Genomic DNA, 19,830 nt, shown 5'->3' on the forward strand with positions numbered 1-19,830 from the left:
GTCCCCAATCCGGGTGCCCGTAAGTGGACAGCCCATCCTTACTCCTTGGGTTTGGCTGTATGGACCCTGCACAAAACTGGTATGAACTCTGCCCTAATGAACTGCACTGTAGGTTTCTTCTTCTTTTTTTTTTTTGTTAATAAAGTTTATTTATTTTAGTAATCTCCACACCCAAAGAGGGGCTTGAACTCACAACCCTGGTATCAAAAGTCCCATGCTCCTCCCCTACTGAGCCAGCCAGGTGCCCCTACAGGCTTAAAAAAACAAAACAAAACAAAACAAAACAAAACACTGCTAGTCCGTGACCCACCAAACTGATCCTGCCAACTATGATTTAAAAAACACTGTCAGCTTATGAAAAGTTTCGGTCAGGGCGCCTGGAAGGTCACGCGGACGGCAGGGGTCAGGGCCTCAGTCCGCTGACGCGCCCTGTAAGTCAGGCACAGACCCCACACAGACTTAACTTCCTCCAATCTGACCGTGACAGAACGCCGAACGATCGCGCCCCGGCACAAGCTTGGCGGGACCGGACTCCAGCTAACCGCGCTGAGGACCCGCGCGGGAGCCCGGCGGGGCGGGGCCGGAAGTGAAGTCAACGGAGCGGTTGTCGCGGCCCGCGCTCATTGGCCGGGAGCGGCGCGGTGGGCGGGGCGGCGCGCGGTGATCCTTGAGCGGCTGCTAGCGCCAAGTGTGGGGTTTCGCGTCTTCGGTGTTCACCCCGCGGACCCTGGAGCCGGGCTGCACGCCGACGTCCTATCCGCACTTCCCTTCCCGCACCTCCCGGCCTGGTAGGTGGGGGCAGGGGTCCCGCGCAGGCAGGCTCCAGGTGGCGAGGGCAGGGCGTGGGGTAGGTGGGGACCAAGGGCCCCCAAACCGGTTGCTGGGGGTAGAGGGTGAGATTCGCGGCCCCGAATGCGTCTCGTTCGAAGGACTCGTTCTCTCCTCCGGGAGCCCCACAAGGCTCGGGGCAGCAAGCCGGGTCCGCGAGCCCGCGTAGCGGTCTCAAAGCCCGCCACCGCCACGCCATCCTTGCAGAATGTGTTCAGAGTCGCATACCCAACCTGGAAGAGGTCTGGGAATGCACGGTGCGAGGATCAGGATTGAGAGGCTGGGTAAGTGGGAGTAACAGTGGAAAAAAGCAGGATCCGCCCCCACGCATTCTGCTTTTTCGGTTTTCCTTTCCCACTTTTCTCCGGCTTCAGTCATTACCGGCTGTCTGATACCCTGGCCCCAAGTTCTGCCCTAGTCCGGGTCTGGTTCCCTTGAGTCTAGAGCGTGGCGTTGGAAGGCAGGTCCTGGGTGAAGTTGGACTACTCCTTCCCATTCTTTAGGCTTCAGGTGTCCGGTCTTCGTAGGGTGGGGGCGGTTCTCTGAATGACCTCTGCCAGCTCAATAACTGAGCATCTGTCCCCTGGAGCAGGCGTCCTGATAAGCCAGTGGCATCTTTGAGGTAGCCTATGCTCATTTAGACTCTTGGTTTAACCTGGGAATAGCTGAGTGACTTTGGGCAGTCATCTGGCTTTTCTGTGCCTTGGTTTCCACATTGGTAAAACTGATCAACTGTCATCAGAGTGTGAGGCCTCCTCTGACCACTGTGTTTAATATCTCATCCCACCAACTCCCTCATCCTTCTGTGCTTGTTTTACAAGTTTATCGATTTTCTGTTTCCCCTACTAGGGACATAAGTACCATGAAATGCAGTAATTTTTGTGTGCCGTAGGCACTGCTGTATTCCCAGGTCTAACACAGTGCCTTGAACGTCGTACTCAAAAAATAATTAAGGAATGGTGCCTGAATAGAAATAGGTGTTACTTGTGGTGCCTGTGGTTCCAAAGTGAATGAATGGCAGCCTGCTTATCCAAGATTGTGCTGCCTCCATTCCTGCCTGCATCCCTTCTTCTGTTCTTTTTTTTTTTTTTTTTTTAGGTTTTATTTTTAAGTAATCTCTACTCCCAATGTGGGGGTCAAATGTAAACCTTGAGATCAAGGGTCGCATGCTCCACTGACTGAGCCAACCAGGTTCCCCAGCACCCCCCCCCCCGCCTTCTTTTGTTCTAACGACAGAAGTCAGAGAAGGAGGGGAAACTCAGAAGTTTCACATCCCCCTGACTGCCTGGACTTCCTTAACCAGATAACCTTCTTGGGGTCCAGGATGAGGGGTGCTGAAAGGGAATGATACTGGCCAGCCCCCACTTTCCCCAGGCGTGATACCTTACCCAGTCCTTTTTCCCTAGAGCAAGGAGGTGACTTCCTTATCTCTTTTACAGGTGAGAAAGCTGAAGTTCCAGAGGCTAAGCTATCTGCCCCAGGGCCCACAGACAGAGGCAGAGCCAGGGCTCCAGCCCAGAGCTCTAGACACCAACCCCTGTGCTCTAAGCATTCCTTTATTGCCAATATTATCTTTTCTCCTACCTCCTACCATCCCACAGTGTTTATTGTGTGTCTGGTTGGTCACAGGCCCTGGGCTGGGGATGGGGCTCCGGGGCTTCCCAAAGCTGGGTTCTTGGTATTTGGAGGCTATATCAAGTTGGGAAGTTGCTGTTCACCTGCACTCTTTATTTTATATAACCAAGCTCTGGATCTCACCTCCTCTCTCTGGGTTACTTTCCTAGCTCTAGGATCTTGGATATGGACCTTCTTCAGTTCCTGGCCTTCGTCTTTGTCATGCTATTATCTGGGACAGGAGTTACAGGCACCCTGAGGACCTCCCTGGACCCAAGCCTAGAGATCTGTATCCTTTGGGGTTGGAGGTGGGGTTAATGAGCTGTTTCTGAGGGGTCTGTAAATAAAGTCTGTACCCACACCCCCTTGGATTCCAGAGATGGAGCAGACTCAGCCTATGGGAATAGGGGAGAAAAGGTGAGGTGTTCTAATCAAGCCTTGATCAAGTCAATTTTCTTCTGGTCCTCAGTTTTTCCACATGTTAAATGGAGAAGGCAAAACATACTTCTCAGAGCCATCAGGGCTCTGAGGATTGTACATGTGCTTTGCATCTTGTGGGTGAGACCCTGGGTGGAGACCCAGGGTGGAGGCCCTGGCATACAGGGGCTACCTACTCTGGGCCAGACCTTGGGGACACAAGAAGAATCAGGACCAGTCATCCCTTTTGAGGAATTTGAGGAATTCACAGGCCTCTCACTATACTTTGTGGTTAGCCCTTTAATGAAACATGGTGGGGGAAGAGGGGCAGGGAGAAATACTGCGCTGTGGCTTTTGAACTGGGTCATGAAAGAATAGAAATTCATGGAGAAGAGTGGGGGGGGGCATCCCAGGCAAAGTGTACAGCGTGAGCAGAGGAGTGGAGGTTCTGGGAATAGTGAATGGTTGCAGTGGATGATGGGAAGATCATGAGGAGGGGAGGTTAGGAGCCAGGTCCTGAGGGTTGTGTTCAGGGCGTTGGATGTAGACTCCTCAGTGAAATGGACAAATGATACCTTGCAGGATGCCTCTGCTTCTCAGTTTGTTTCTTCTGTGGGGGTGGGGGCAGGGGGAATGTCTCAGCCATGGGCATCTATGGCCCTTGCAGATACTTGCTGTTCGGGAATGGGCCCTCTGGATTGGGACCACTGGATTGTCCAGGCCAGCCCCTTGACTTAATGCCACCCAGACAAGAAGATGTTTGAGGTGAAGCGGCGGGAGCAGCTCTTGGCACTGAAAAACCTAGCACAGCTAAATGATGTCCACCAGCAGTATAAGATCCTTGACGTAATGCTCAAGGGGCTCTTTAAGGTGCGTGTGGGCATGGGACAGCTCACCACCAGCTCTTTGGTCTGGGCACTGATAGATGGGTAGGAGTTCCCTGAGGGGCTGGTATTTAACGAGGGGGAACTACACAGATTTGAAATAGATTTTAAATAAATAGGGCCGTCTGTGAAGGGCTCTGCAGAGCCACTCAGCCTGGGTGGGTTCCCTCAGGTGCTGGAGGACTCGCGGACAGTGCTCATTGCTGCCGATGTGCTCCCAGATGGGCCCTTCCCCCAGGACGAGAAACTGAAGGATGGTATGGTCTTCCCAGTCTTGCTCTTTCCTCCTTCCCACCACCTTGATCTTCTCTCGCTGCTCCTTTCCTCCTTTTCTCCTCACTCTTTTTCCCTCTGGAAGTATCCTCTTATGAAACCTTCCAAGTGGTCCCCTTGGGTGTATGGACACTTAATTCATATTTCTCTGGGCATTTCCAGGCTTCAGAGCCAGTTTCTGGGCCCCTGACATGAATATAGTCCTTTGTACTGTACTGTGCTTGGGGCAGGGGAAACGGGGGGGAGCCTCTGCCCACAGCCCCACCTCAGGGGCCCTTGCCTTTTCTATCACCCTGACCATTCTGGTAGAGAAGGCAAGGGTTGTTCCCATTTATAGGAGAAACACAGAACAGACCTATTGAAGGGACTTGCCAGTGGGGGCAGTTAACAGCGCTCTTTTCTACTGTTTTAAAGCCTCAGTCCCCTTAAATCCTTTTTGAGACAAGGTGGGGAAAACAGATAAATAAGAGAGAACGGAATGTTTCTGTGTCCCTTCATCCCCTTTTCTAAGACTTTTTCTCCAGTGGTAATTCCCTTCCCACCTCCTGTTAACTGATTATATTCTAACGATAAAACATTAGATTATACTGTCTGAGAGAGGATGGAAATAGAACTTATATATCAAATGGTGGGCACTTTATAAATATCATCTCAAATCTCCACTATAACTCTGAGGAAGGCACCGTTGCCTTCATTTTCCAGGTAAAAGAGGACAAGTGTTTTGCTCTTGCAAACCTGTAAACCAAGCTAACTCCCGAGTTCTTTGAGGTTCAAGATTGTTCTGAAGTCCAGAGGTCCCTGCTCCACTAGTCTTAGACCCAACTTGGCATGTCTTTGGAGGAGTCTGCTTTTCTCTGTGTGGGCTGGCCAGTGCTGGTGAGGCCTGCCTGGGTCTTATCTGCAGGGGTGGCTCAAACAGGGACTTCTGGCAGGGCTGGGTATATAGTTATTTTTCATGATAGTCTAGGTTGGGGTGACCTGCTGCCATGGTGGACACACTAAGTTAGTCTGAGCTGATCTGTTGACCAGAGGAAGGATATTAGTGAGAAAGTTAGTGAAATTCAGATAAGGTCTATTGATTAGTATCAACGTTAATTTCCTTATTTAGATAATTGTACAATGCTTATGTAAGATGATAACATTAGAGGAAGCCGAGTGTAGGAGTTTTATGATGCATGATGGAAGTCTAAAGTTATTTTAATATAAGAACCTCAGAAGCATTTAAAATAAAATGGTGGGGGGGGGGGTTGGCGCCTGGGTGGCTCAGTCAGTTGAGCATCCCGCTCTTGATTTTGGTCACGATCCCAGGGTTGTGGGATTGAGCTCCATGTCAGGCTCTGCACTGAGCATGGAGCCTGCTTAAGATTCTCTCCCTTCCTCCCTCCCTCCCTCTCTCTCTCTCTCTCTCACCCTCACCCCTCCTCCCTTCCTCCCTCCCTCTCCCCCTTCTCTCCCTCCCCCCCTCCCCCCCTCTCCCTCTCTCCTCCTCTCTCTATTTCTCTCTCCCCTTCTCTCTCCCCCTCTCTCCCTGTCTCCCCTTCTCTCTCCCCTTCTCTCTCCCCTTCTCTCTCTCTCCCTCTCACTCCCTCTCTCCCCATCCCCTCTCCCTTCTCTGCCCCTCTCCCCTGCTTGCACATGCTCTCTCTTTCTAAAACAAACAAACAAACAAACAAACGAACAAAAAGATATTTAAAATAAAATTGGAAGATATTAAGAAAACCAAAACAAACCCTAATGTGTTCCCTGGTCATCCTAACAAACCTGACTCCTCACATACACTGCAGTTCTGTGTTAACACTGGGGCCTGGCTCTGGATGTTTGGAGGCCAAGTTGGGGAGGTCTGACCCAGCCAAGCTTCATGCGATACATGTCTTCATGTGCGAAATGGTACCCACCTCTCTGGTCCTTAAAACAAATGAGTTTTCTAAGCTATGAGATATAGCCACCTGAGCCTCCGTTTCCCATCTGTAAAATGGGAACAGCAGCCACATCTCCTTCTAAAGGTGGTTTTGAGGATTCAGTGTTCTGGGGGGACATAAAGCCCTTAGCATACACTACACATGTGGTCAGCCCCTATGGATAGTGGGCACAGTTCCCTTCTCTGACTAGTAGGCTAAGTGGGCTTCCATTCTCTGAAGGGTGTCTGGGGCTGGCCAGGTGGGCAGGAGAAGGGCATCTGTCTTGGCCACTCATCAGGATCCTCTTGCCAGCTTTCTCCCAAGTAGTGGAGAACACAGCCTTCTTCGGTGACGTGGTGCTGCGCTTCCCGAGGATTGTGCACCACTACTTTGACCACAATTCCAATTGGAATCTTCTCATCCGCTGGGGCATCAGCTTCTGCAACCAGTCGGGCGTCTTTGACCAAGGGCCCCACTCGCCCATCCTTAGCCTGGTAAGGACTGGGGGCAGAGGAGGTTCAGGAGCCCTCTGCCTGGTGGTGCACCATGAACCTTGCATCTGCCTTCAGTTAGGCCTGAATGTCAGCCCTTGGTTGTGGTTTCTGTGATAAGCCTCAGGGCACCTTGAGATGCAGTCTCAAGGGGTTCTGTGCTGACCTGGGTCCCTAGGGGTCATCACCTGTTTCACGTCTGCCTAAGCCTTGGGCCTGAGTCCCACTGTGGAGGGAGTAGCCGCGGGTAAGGAGTCAGGAGAGGCAGAGGATGACTAACCTTTCCTCATCCGCAGATGGCCCAGGAGCTGGGGATCAGCGAGAAAGACTCTGACTTCCAGAACCCATTTAAAGCAGACCGCCCAGAGGTAAGCTGCTGGGGCCTATGGCCATGTTTGCTCTGCCTCTGCGGGGTCATGGGAAGCCAGGTCATACTGGGGATGGGACACCTGGGGTGGAGCATGAAAGCCTTTGACTTGGAACCAGACATGGCTTGAGTCTGGATCCACATACCATTATTTGCTCATTGGTGCCTTTGGGCAAGCCACTGCCCCTGTCTTAGCCTCAGGCTCCCTGTCTTATCATGGGGTATGGACCCCGGCTGTGGGGGATAGTCAGAGCCTATGAACACACCCATCCTGATGTATAGTAGGCATCTCACATCATGTGGCTGCTAGGCAAGGTCAGGCCGTGCTTCTCTACCCTTGAGCCTTTGAGCACTCACCCAGGCTTCTGTCTCACGTTCCTGCATATGCTTTCAACCTAGGGGACTGAGGTGGGCTCTGAGGGCTGAAGGCTACAGGGTAGGACCACAGATGGGGACATGCAGAGTAGAAGGGAGGAGGGAATCAGGTGGCAGGGCAGTGCATCAGGGGCAGGAAAGCCTGGAGGACTGGACTTGTCAAATCATAGGCTCTCCTCTGGTGTAGGGAGGGGTGTCAGGGTCCGTGAGGGGTCTAGGATTTTAGCCTGCTACTGTTTCATGGATACTGACAGGTCAGAGGCATCAGAGTTCATTATAGCAAAAGCAATATCTGGCCTGTTGGCCTGGCCGTGTGGGTTCCCCATGTTCCTCAAGTCATCCACAGTGACACAGAGGGGCCCAGGCAGATGCTGCACATGCAGTGGCTTTGCATGAAGGTGAGGAATAGCGAGTTTGGGATATTCACAGCCTTTGTAGTGAATAGCGGCAAACCTGCTTTTTGAGGGGCGGTCATCCTGTCACCCTTCCAGGTGGTTCTCTGCAAGCAGTCCTGACAAATAATACCCGGATACAGAGAGGTCAGGGCTTTGCTTTCTTGTTGTACCCAGTGAGAACGTGCAGGATGCTCAGGGCCGTGGTTGATTGCCTCCCCCACAGTTTACCTGTCAACCCGGTGTGTTTTGGCTTAACTTAAATTTCCACGTGAATGTGCTATTCAGTCTGATTGATCAGTAGAGGCCAGGACCAAATGTGTCCTAGACCAAATGTCTCATATTGCCATTTGATTCTGGCTACCATCAACAGGACTCTAAGCAGCAGGACGAGGCCAACCTGCAGTGTTGATCTCAGCCCCCCAGCTTGCAGACTCAGCCAGCTAGGATAGGTCCTGGGTGGGCCAGTAGGCTTTTGTTGTTGTTGTTGTTGTTGTTGAATGTTTATTTTTGAGAGAGAGGGAGAGACAGAGAGCATGAGCAGGGGAGGGGCAGAGAGAGAGGGAGAGACAGAATCCGAAGCAGGTTCTAGGCTCTGAGCTGTCAGCACAGAGTCCGATGCGGGGCTCAAACTCACGAACTGCGAGATCATGACCTGAGCCGAAGTCGGACGCTTAACTGACTGAGCCACCAGGCGCCCCATCAGCAGGGTTTATATTAGACAGTCAGAATAGTCTAAGGCCAATCTGTTACCCATGACCACCCACACAAGAGTTTAGACTGACCTATTGGTCTTTGATGTCATTGTCAACAATTACAGGGAGCAATAGATGGACCCAGAGCAGCCCTCATCCCCAGTGAAGACACATTTCATGGCCCACTGTCTCCCAACTGTCACGACATGGTTTGAGCCACTGTTATATTGTTTATCTGAGCCCTGAGAGCAGTGTCACTATGGGATTGCAGCCTCATTTGCCCTATGTGGCATAACCCAAGGCCACTCAGGCATCAGGAACAGCAGATGGATTTGTATCTGTCAGATTAAAACAGGTTGTATTGGCCTTTGTGCCTGCACAGGGTCACTTAGGGAGCTGCTTTTGGTGGCATCAGGCACAGCAGAGTAGTTTACTACTAACCACATTCCTGTGAGTTTTCCTTTCACAGGGCTGAGATGACACACCCAACAGCCAATCACATTATCAGCTGCAACTGCCACTTGGCTTGGACAGATCCTAGGATTGTTTGCCAAGTGGCGGTGCTAGATCGAAGAGACCAAGAGGATTAATTGTTCCCTCCCCAGATGCTAAGATTATTGCTACAAAATCGGTGTGGCACATCCCAGGACCTAGATAGAATTCCACTTTTTCTCCAGTCCTCCTCTACTCTCACCTTGAGCTTTCTTTCATCCAGAAGGGTCAGATGTGAATGGGACAAGGGCATTTGTCATTTTCAGAGACCCATCATACCTTCCATCTTGGGCCACTGTAGGGGGACTTGGCAGGGAGCGTACTTAGCCAAATGGTCATTATTCTAATGATTTCACGTCATACCATTTCAACCAGGGACTCTAGGCAGTCAAGCCAGAAATACAGAGTCCTCTGCTTCATGCCCATCCATGGTGGCAAGTACAATGCCACATCTAGTACAATGGTGTATTTAGATGGCGAAGCCAGTTAACTGGGCACTATAGGCTTGATCAGCGTTTTGATTCTGGTTGGTGTCACCAGAGAATGGGCCTTATGATGGGCATCTAAACAAGTGACCCGGACTGTTCAGTTGTCAACCATAGTTTGCTTCCATACTTCATGGCCCCAAAGAGGAATGGCTGCCTTTGATCTGCCAGTCTTCTGATATGGACAGCTAGGACGCTGACAACGGTCACTAGAAATAAGACATGCATGGTGTTAGGAATATTATCTAGGCAAGGGTGGTGGCTTTTAATTCAGATCATTGTCTGATTGGCCTTGATGGCATTATAACTGGGGCTGGATGGCTGCCACCGCCAATACACAACAGTGTCTAGGATTCCCAAAAGCACCCCTGGATTTGATGATTCGCTAGGAAGAATCACGGGAATCAGTGTACAGTTGTGCTCATGGCTGTAGTTGATTATAGCAAAAGACTGCAAAGTGAAATCAGGAAAGGGAAAAGGCTCTTGGGGTGAAGTTTGAGGGAAACCAGGCACAAACCTGCAAGAATCCTCTCCCAATGGAAGCACCCAGGACATACTTAATTTCCACAGCAACAAGATGTGACATGTGAAAAGTTGTCCTGAAAGGAGGCCCATTAAAGACTCAGTGCCTAGAATTTGTATTGGGAGCTGGTCACTTAAGCTCCCTCTGCCCAGTGCATTCCATAATTCCAGAGTCCCAGGACGAAAGCAAGGGGTTCAGCATAAACTCTATTGTTTGCATAGTTTAGGCTCAGTGAGTCACTCTTATCACTTGGTGGGAGTCGTCCCAAAATCCAAGTTCCCAGACACCAGCCAAGATACAGCCCTAGAAACAGGCCTTTCAAAGGATAGCAGTCGGGCCAGCTATGTTAACTCTTTTGCACAGTACCATTAGCTCTTAATTTAGGTGAACGATCAGTGAGCCAGGCCTGAGTATTTAGGGGAACCTCTGAATCAAGAGCCCCTTTGAACCAGTGGCTTTGCTTCAGGCAGCAGAATGGGAGGTAAGGGTTTCCCTACTAGGGTTGCTGTCACCTCGTCACGTAACATCCCTCGAGGTTGCTTGCTATAATCACAACCCTGATAAATGGCCAGTGTAAGAATAGTCAGGGCATACCCAGCAAGAATACGGAAGGACACTCAAGGCCATGGCAAATTGCCTTTCCCCGGGAGGGGCACCCTCATGCTTTATTGCTGTGAGGCTGGCTCTCCTGGCCCTGCAGGTCACGAAGGCCTCTGACATGGGAGGAGGGTGAGAGCATAGACCAGAGAGAATGGGTGCTAGGATAGATTGGGTTTGGCTTTGTCACAATGTTCTCTGCTTGGAAGTAACCATACCAGCAACATGCTTTCCTTACTTCTCATTGGCTAGGGATGGTCTCAAGATTTTACTCGCTTTTTAGCATCCAGCATGGACCTGTCCCACCAGCAGCCCAGGCTTGCTCAGCTCCCTTCATGCACTCTCTGTGCTAGTGAGTGTTCTGTACATAAGTACTTCTTATGTACCCATAACTAGAGCCAACTGGTGTCAGGCTTTATGCTAGCCACTGCCGCTGTCCAGAGGGAGCTGGCCCTCTCCCTGCTCACAGTCTGTTGGGGAAGGTGGCAGGGAAACAGTCCCAATCTAGCGTGATCACTGCACCAGTGGAGGAGGGAAGTGTAATGAGCTGTGGAACCCTAAGAGAGGACCTGACCCTGCTTCAGCAGGTAGGTGGTGGAGGCTCTGGGAGGAGTAAGAGCTGCTGGGTGGACTGGCCTGGAGAAGACCCTCTAGGCCAAGGCACTGGCTTGCACAGAGCCTTGGAGGCATAGCACATGCATTTATTTATCATTTGGTGAGCACCTACCAAATCCCAGCTGCTAGAGAAGCAGAGTAGCCCTGCTCTCCTGGGAGTGCCATTCTAGTTGGAAGATATAGTCGATAAAAAGCATATAATAATGGGAGGTGGTGACAAGCCTATGGAGAAAAAAGGGGAATGTGCTTAAGGAATCAGGGATGAAGTGGGAGTACAACTGCTATTTCGTGTGACTTAGATGCAGAAGGTCTTACTGAAAAGACCTGAACAAGGTGAGAGAGTGAGTCTTGTATCTAGAGGAAGAACGTTCCATGCTGAAGGAGCTGCAGTGCACAGGCCTTGAGTTGGAAGCATATTTGGAGGGGGAAGGGGAAACGTGAGAAGAAAAGGTCAGAGTAGGTCAGATCACAAGACCCTTGGGGGTCTTCTCCAGGCCTTTGACATTTACTCTGAGACACGTGGAGAACAGGGTGATAGGCTCTGACTTCCCCCTGTAGAGGATCAACCTGGCTATTGTGTGGAGAGTAGTCTAGGGGACCAGGGTGGGAACAAAGACACTGATGAGGAGGCGGCTGTGCTGGTCCATTTGGGAGTTAATAGTGGCTTAAACCAAAATCAGGGTGACAACTTTGAGGATGGTGAGATTCTGGTTGTTTAGAAGGTAGAGCCAATAAGATTAGCTAAGGAAGCAGATGTGACATGAGAGGGATGCAGTAAGAAGGACTAGAAGACTTTTGGCTTGCACACATGGAAGAATGGGGCTGCCATTTTGTAAAATGGGCACACTGTGGTGGGACAAGTTTGAGGCTTGGATAGGGGAATCAAGACTTTGTTTCTGGACCTGGTGAGCATCTGAATGAAGATGTCAAGGAGGCGATTGGAAATAGGACTCTAGATTTCAGGTTGAAGCTGGGACTGCCAATGTGAGTCATGCCTATGAAGGAAGGTGTGGAGAGCCGTGGCACAGGTCATGTTCCACCACCCTGGGGCAGGTAGAGTGTCAGGGCAGATAGAGGGCTGCATCCGGGGACATGCCTACTGGTAGAGGAGGGAGGATCGGAGGAACTAGCAAAGAAGCCCCGGAATGACAGTGTGAGAGTAGAAACCCAGAGAGGATAATTTCTGAGACCCTATGAGAAAAGTGCAGCAAAGGGAGTGAGCGGCTCATAGAATCTGCTGAAAGGCCAAGTAGTGTGAGGCCTGAGACCTGGCCAGTGGGTTTAGCAAGATGGACACTGGCCATCAGAGATCATAATATATAAGTTGTTTGAGTGGAGCAGTGGGGACAAAGGTTGGATTTTGAGAATGAGAGGCAAGGAAGTAGACGCAGCAAAAGCAGACTACCTTCAAAGAGCTTTCTTTCCAAAAGGAACAGACAAATGGGAACATAGCTGGAGGGGGTGTGGATTCCAGGGGAAATTTTAGTCAGATGGGAGAGACTAGGCATGTTGGCATGTTGATGGGGACAGCCCATTAGGGAGGAAGAATTGATGGTGCAGGGGCAGAAGAGTTGCTGGAGCCCCATCCTGAGGAAGGAAGGCAGGGGAGAAGATCTGGCGCCTGGGGGAAGAGTCCATCTTGTCTGGAAGAACAGGTTGCGCACAGAGGCGGCTGGGTTGGTGGGAGTGGAGGTGGGAGCTTGTGGAATTTTCTTCTGTTCTTGAAATAGCCAGGTCATGGTCTGTGGGGGAGGGGAGGAGGGTTGGGGGGGCTAGAGAAGGTGTGCCTAGGAGAGCGGCTGAGGGAGCAGACTAGGAAGACACCCTGGATTGCCAGGCAGCATGAAGGGCCCGCTGGAGGTTAGCATCAGGAATTTAAAGTAGGCATTAGTTAGGCCTAGTGGGGAAGGGGTCTGAGAAAGGGAGAGTCAGTATTTCTCTTCTGACCCAGCTAGGTGTGGGCCCTCCTGGTGAGGCTAAGCCAGCTGGGGTTGGAAGGCCCAGATCTTCTGACTTGCTGTAACCCAGCCAGAGCCAGAGGGTATGGGGTCCTCTGTGACCTGGGAGGTCAGCTCCTCATCCCTCCCAAGAGGATGAGAATTAACTCCTAGCAACAGGAGGCAGAGTGTGGTAGGGGGAACACTGGTCGGGGAGGTGGGAGGCCTGGGGGCTCGTCCCAGTTGTGCCTCCCACTTGCTGTGTGACTTAAGTATATCATCTACCCTCCCTGGGTCACACTTCTCTGATTTCACCCCACCTTCCAGACTCTCATAGTTCAGCCTAACATGGCAAGTAGATTTCTGCACAAGGTAGAGCTTCTAGTTTGTTTTTTTTTTTCAACGTTTTTTTTTTTTTTTTTTTGGGACAGAGAGAGACAGAGCATGAACAGGGGAGGGGCAGAGAGAGAGGGAGACACAGAATCGGAAACAGGCTCCAGGCTCTGAGCCATCAGCCCAGAGCCTGACGCGGGGCTCGAACTCACGGACCGCGAGATCATGACCTGGCTGAAGTCGGACGCTTAACCGACTGTGCCACCCAGGCGCCCCTCTAGTTTGTTTTTAATGTCTACCTTGATCACACATTTGTCAAATTTGCCCTAAGAACAAATAAAGCAGGCATATTTCACAGCATAGTTAACATGAGTTTGGGGTACTATTACGGTATTTCATATGCTAACATGATTCACTTGTTCATTTAAAAAATACATACTGAGTGCCCTCTATAAGCCAGGCAGGTCTTGTGCTAGGGACTCGTGAACAACACAGGATCCTCCTGTCCTCACGGAGAATGTTTTCCAGTGGGGGCGACAGGCACGAAGCATGTGATCATGAGGGAGAAGCCCTGAGAAGGAAATGGAGGAGCCAGGCGGGATTCAGGGCAGGTCCCCCAGGATGGCGACAGCTGAGCAGGAGCTAATGTGGCAAAGGTGGCAGGGGCTGGAAAGATCATTCTGGGCCTTCACAGCACATGCAGAGGCCTGGGGGTGGAAGGGAACAGGGAACCTGAGAGCCCAAAACAGGGAGTGTGAGGGAGGAACACAGAGGTGGGCAGAGCGGGCCTGCAGATGGAGCATGTGGAATTTTATCCTGAGAATAATGCAGTCATAGAAGGGTGTAAGCAGGAGTGTGACATGGTCAGATTTGCATTTTGGAAAGAACTCACTGCAGTGAGGAGAAGGTCTTGAGAGGCACCACAGTGGGTGTGGAGAGCACTGGGAGGCTCCGAGTCATTGGGAGAGAGGTGGGGGTGGTGATGAGGGTAGCCATAGGGGAGACGGACAGGAGGAGATGAGTTTGAGAGACACTTAGGAGTTAAAACGAGCCAGGCCTTGGCCAAGGAGGGAGAGGGGTGGGGGTGGGGGCCTCACTGTTCACGAGGACGGGGACGTTGCAAGAGGACTGGGTTTTTGCGAAGATGGAGCCATGCCAAGTTTGGGGCACATTTGGGACATCCTAGTGGCATTTAGACATGGAGATGCAGGTATGAGGGGAAACTGACATACATACCTAACAGAAGCCATGAGTTTAGATGAGCCAGTCTGGAGAGGGCAGAGGGAGAAGAGCAAAGGCCCTGGGAATCGCAGTCGAGAAATGCGTCCACTGAAGTCCTCCTCCTCCACCCTGGCTCATTCTGGGTTCTTGTCACCTCATCAAGCACCACTATCCCCGCACCGTAGAAGCCGTGAGCCTGGGCACCACGATCTCCTCCACCTCTTTTTCAAGGTCTGCCAGTTTGACCTCTGGCCCTCTGCTTCCCATGCACTCCTTTGCCTGGGCTTCTCTGCAGCTTGTTCACAAGCAGCAGGATGCCTGCGGTCTCTTGCTCTCACTGGTTGCCCTCTCCTCCTCAGGGGTATAGCAGCCAGGGCCCTGGGGGGGTCTGCGGTTGTCTTGGGCACTCAGTCCCCTCACCCTGAGAGACGTCTGCTTATGGTTTCTCAAATGCCCCATGCAGGTTCACACCTTAGCACCTGTCCCTCTTCCTGGAATGTCCTTTTCTTCCCTCATCCTGTCTGCTTGGTGAGCTCCTGGTTGTTTTTCAAGACCCTCTAAGCAGTTTTCCCCAAGCTCATTGAACTATCTCGAAAGAGTCTGCGGGCTCCTTGAGGGCAGGGCCTGTGTCTAGGCGATCTTCCTGCTGCTGCAAGCCCACAGCAGCCTAGCCTCAGACAAACTCTTTGCTCCCCACAGACTAAACCAGACTGTTCTGTTTTTCTCTCAGTTCATTTCCAGCACTGACCCTTTCCAGAAGGCCCTGAGGGAGGAGGAGAAACGCAGGAAGAAAGAGGAGAAGCGGAAAGAGATGCGAAAAGGCCCCCGGATCTCGAGATCCCAGTCTGAGTTATAGCAGGAGTGGCCCAGGGCTCAAGGGGCCAGGAGGAGACCAGTCCGGAGGAAGAGGCAGAGGCATCTACTGGTGGTGAGAGCCAGCTCTGTGAAAGGGGAGGTGGCCTTTGCTCAGCCCCCTGAAGCTGGCTCTGCGCCCTAACTGAAGTGACTGGGCCACAGAGGGCTGGATTTCCTTCCTGGGGCCTTCCTGGAGTGGGTGCCAAGGAGGCCTTCAGAGGATGCCATGCTGCAGATCAAACCATGTTGAGATGCTAGGGGAGGCTGGAAGGATCCTGGACTGGACCCTCCCTTTGAGTTAGGACCGCTGACCAGCCAGCTGCCACCCTTCATGAGGAGGCAGCAGAATCAGGCTCTGAGCCACTTGTGGAAGTGCCATGCCTACTGATGGCCCCACTGTGGCACTGAGCTGCTCAGCACAGGTCCCAGCCCCCTGCAGAGACACAGGAGAAGCCAGCAAGCCCTCTGGGCTAACCGAGGCCGATTTGGGCCCCTGGGAGCTGTGAGCCCTTTCACAGGGTAGGGGCCTGGAGGTGGGGGGGGGGGGGGTACCAGAGGTCCTCACAGATGTAGAAACTACCTTAGAGGATGTTCCCACCTCATCAGGAGGAGCCCCAGGCCCTAGCAGGGCAGCGAAGCAGGGGCTTGGCTTAGGCCTTCTCTTCCCCTTCTCAGCACCATCCTCCATGAAGAAGTGTCCCGGGAGGGTGTTTAGCCAAAGACCTTAGAGCAACATGATCTCTGTCCTCTGACATCTGGGATGGTCCATGAGCAGGTGCAGGGTAGAGTCAACTTGTCCTCCAGGCAACTCTAGGAGATCCTTGGCCTGTGGGTAGGGGCTGTTGGGAGACAGGCTGTAGCTCTACAGGAGGCTGTGCTTTGTAAAGGCAGACCTGCTGCAAGCTGGATTGGTGAGACTGAGCTCCCCATAGTAGAGACCAATGGCTGTAGAGCAGGGAAGCTGCAGGGGAATTAGGCCCTGAATGGGCAGCTACCCTGTAATAATGCCCCTCCCAGGCAGAAGAGGGAAAGGCTCTGGTGGGAATTCTACTTTAGTCTCTTTGACCTGGCCAAGCCAGGTCTGCCCCTTAAAAGAGGAGGGACACATGACCATCCCAGAACCCCCTAGTCCCCCACCACTGACAGAGCCCAAGAGAGACCTGAGTCTTGTCTCAGCCCCTCAGACTTGCCGAGTGATCCTGGCCCAGCCTGTCCCTGTCCTGTAGCTTCACTGGCAAAATGAATTTGATAATGTCTGAACCCTCCCCAGCCCTAAACTGCTTCTCTGAGGCTGGGGCCTGGTTTCTCAGTGACAGATGCCCTTCTCTCATGGTTCTTCACCATCCCATAGGTTTGCTGAGCATCCCTGTTTACACAGCCGAAGAGAAGGACCCAGTCTTCCCTATCTTCACCTCTGTCCCATCTGGCACCCCCCATCCTCCTAGGCTCTTCCTTCTACACCTTTCGCCTCTTCATCTTGGTCAATTCCTTCCTCTTCATCCTCAAAGGGGCCCAGGTTTTCCCATCAGACACCTTCAAAGAAACAGGCAGAACCACTCTGCTCTCCCCCTCTCCTTCCCTTTGATGCCGTTGCTGATTGTTGTTACTTGTTCCTGGGATTCCCCCTCAAGTCTTACTGCAGACAGAGCCCTCTCACCTCGAGGCCCAAGGGCATGTGTTTGTCCAGCTTCCTTACAGCTAGGATTCAGTCCCAGGAGCAAAGTGCCATCAACCAGATGCACCAGCCTGTGTGGGAGTTGTGCCGGTGAAGGTAGTGGCCACTGGGACCAGAGGTAGGGGGTCAGGGGGTGGGGGGTTCTAGTGGCCAGACCAACACCAAGGGTGCCCAGTGGTGGCAACAGTGATGTCTTCAGTGGTGTTTTCAGCATGGTCTAGGATGTTTTTCCTGTCTGTTGAGCTTCCTAGTTCAATCTCAGGCACCCCTGGAGAGTCTGGGAGCTAGCTCCCCTGTGTCCTCTGAGGCAGGATTTCTCAGCAGTGGCACTATTTACATTTAAGGCCAGATAGTTCTTTGTTGTGTATATGAGGATGGCTGACCTGTGTGTGTAGGATATTTAGCAGCATTCTTAGCCTCTGCCTACCAGATGCTAGTAGCAGTCTGCAGACATTACCACATGACCCCTGGGGACAAAATCTCCTTGGTCCACAGCACTTGTCCCTCCTTATCCAAGCCCTACATCTTCCTCTGCTGTCCCCAGTCACTGCCCTCTGAGAGATGCTGTTGGAAGCTCCTTGAGATGATCCTTCCAGGCTTCTGGGCTGCTATGTTGTCCTGGTTCTCTGCCTTTAGTCTCAATCTGCTTTGTCTCTTCCTGATTCCTCTTTCCTTCCCCACCCCTTAAATGAAGAGTTTTAGCTTAGTCTCTCCTCTCTGCTCTTTTCTGCTTGGCACCTTTATCCTCTGAGACCCCAAAGCTGATGACACCTTCCCTCTTGCCACTGATAATCCTCAGTCCTTAGGTTTCAGCTTATCCAAAACCAAACTTGTAATTTCCCATCCCCAAGCCGGCCTGATCTTTGTGTCAAACCGTGGGGTACATGTTCTTGCGTAATGCTGGAGGAAGTGACAAATCCTGAAAGATTGGGGGAGGAGGGAGAAGGTGACAAGGCACTGTGAGCAGAGGCCTAAAAGGGGAGGCATCAAAGGTACTCAGTGAAAAAGCATGTGCAACATTCTCTTCTATGACCTGTAGTAGTTGCCCAGTCTGTGGTAGATCTTTGGATATATGGTTGTCTAGTCCCTCCCTTTCCAGATGAAGAACCCAGGTCCTGAGGAGTGACTTGTCTAAGACTGGTCCACTCTTGAGAGCCAGTCTCTGTTCTCCCAGCCGGGGCAAGGTGCCCGCTGGGAGAGATGTTCAATTAGGTGGGATCCAGGGCCATAGGGACAATGCCAGTGTTTCGCTGGGTGCAGTGCAGCCACATTTTTTCTGCAATTTCTCCTGAGCCTTCATTTGTGCTCCCTCAGGCCACTTTGTTAGGCCCCACCGCTTCTAGGCAGATCCAGTAGGGAGTTGTGGGGAGCACAGAGTGGGAGGTACTGTGCCCGACCTGCTGCTTAGGTTGCCCTCTGCAGGGCGATGCTCGGGCTTTGGGTTGGGAGACCACTGTACCAAACTGAGTTATGGTAGTCCGGAGACAGTCACCCCTCAGTGGGGGGAGCCCTGTGAGAGGTGCAGTCCAAGGTGGCACTGCACAACTCCATGCCTGATCCAGGGCAGGGCATCAGGGTTTAGTTTCCTGTTTCAGGGTGAGACTGGTAGGTGTAGTCTGCGTATAAACTCTTCTGCATGTAAACAATAAAGAAACATTCTTGTCCTTTTTTCCCCCAAAAATAAGTCACTTTTTTCTTATGTTATACATGTTCATTATAAGAAGTAATTTAAACAATACTGAAACACCAAGAAGAAAATAAAATTCACCCTAAGTCCACCCACTCCCATAATCATGACTGACAACTCAGCTGTTGGGCCTTCCAGCCTTTTGCCCTTCATGTGAGCACATAGATCCCTATTTTTTCAATTGCAGTAGCTGCTTTGTACGGGCACATACTATATGCCAGGCCTTATGCCAAGTGCTGGCTGCTGGCAACTCCTCCTGCCTCAGGGCCTTTGTCCATATCATCTGTTCCCCTGGCTACACTAGACATGATTCCTCAAAATTTTAGGTTTCATCTTAAATGTCAGAGTCCTTTAACTGACAACCTAAGTTAGGTCTTTGGTTAGTTTCATCACCCCCTTTACTCTCCATTGATTACGTGTACCTTACCTGCTTTCTATTTTTGTTTAATGTCTGTTCTCTTCACTAGACTGGAAGCTCTCAGAGGGCAGGAACTGCCTTTTTTTGCCTGTCAGAAATGTTCAATAAATGTTGTCAAGTGAATGTGCACATGATCTCTAATCTTCAAAACTGACAGGACACTTTTCCCTGCATTTTAGAGATGACAAAATGGGAGGCTTAGAGCAGTTAGGCCAAGGTCACACTGCATAGTGGATCCATATGTCTGCCTCCACACAGGCTACTACGTGCTCTCTTCTTTACCTCAAAAGCGACAGCTCTGTTACCATACTTTTCCTTTTTAACAATATATTGTTAGAGCATTTGTCAATAAGCATTTATGCACATGACCTTTAATGATATTTCATTCCATTGTGTGGATGTAATTTATTCATCCAGTCCTTTATTGGGCTTCCCAATATTTGCCCCAGTTACGTCTCTGAACTTCTATATTTGAGCACTTTGAGCACTCACAACTTTTATTCCATAGGATAAATTCCTACTGGTCTGCACATTTGTTTACATGGAGACCAGCTGCAAGGTGGGGCAGTGGGAACTTGTGGGCGGGCTGCATGCACGTCAGAATCCCTGCTTCACGGCCAAAACGCTCAAGCCTGGGTCACACCTTAGGAGGCCTGTGATGGGTCTCGGGCTCTAGCATTGCTTTAAAAGTCTGCAGGAGGTTCGGAGGGACCCAGGGTGAGACCGTAGGAGTAAAGCGCTTGGTCGCGGCAGGTGCA

The 19,830-nt window shown here is 51.4% G+C and overlaps 1 protein-coding gene across 1 annotated transcript; it reads left to right on the forward strand.

The window, feature by feature from the left end:
- The first annotated feature begins 688 nt into the window (after positions 1–688).
- On the forward strand, positions 689–19,195 carry CCDC134 (coiled-coil domain containing 134). Its single transcript, XM_047066790.1, has 7 exons — positions 689–788; positions 2,613–2,731; positions 3,608–3,729; positions 3,916–4,000; positions 6,227–6,408; positions 6,702–6,773; positions 15,168–19,195. The coding sequence occupies exons 2-7, from the start codon at positions 2,629–2,631 to the stop codon at positions 15,291–15,293; spliced, it is 690 nt and encodes a 229-aa protein (XP_046922746.1). The 5' UTR covers positions 689–788; positions 2,613–2,628; the 3' UTR covers positions 15,294–19,195.
- Positions 19,196–19,830: the final 635 nt, after the last annotated feature.

The sequence above is a fragment of the Lynx rufus genome, unplaced genomic scaffold, assembly GCF_022079265.1.
Source record: "Lynx rufus isolate CCGP_SWC_20201006 ecotype Redwood Valley unplaced genomic scaffold, mLynRuf1.p SCAF_7, whole genome shotgun sequence".
Classification (NCBI taxonomy): Eukaryota; Metazoa; Chordata; class Mammalia; order Carnivora; family Felidae; genus Lynx; species Lynx rufus.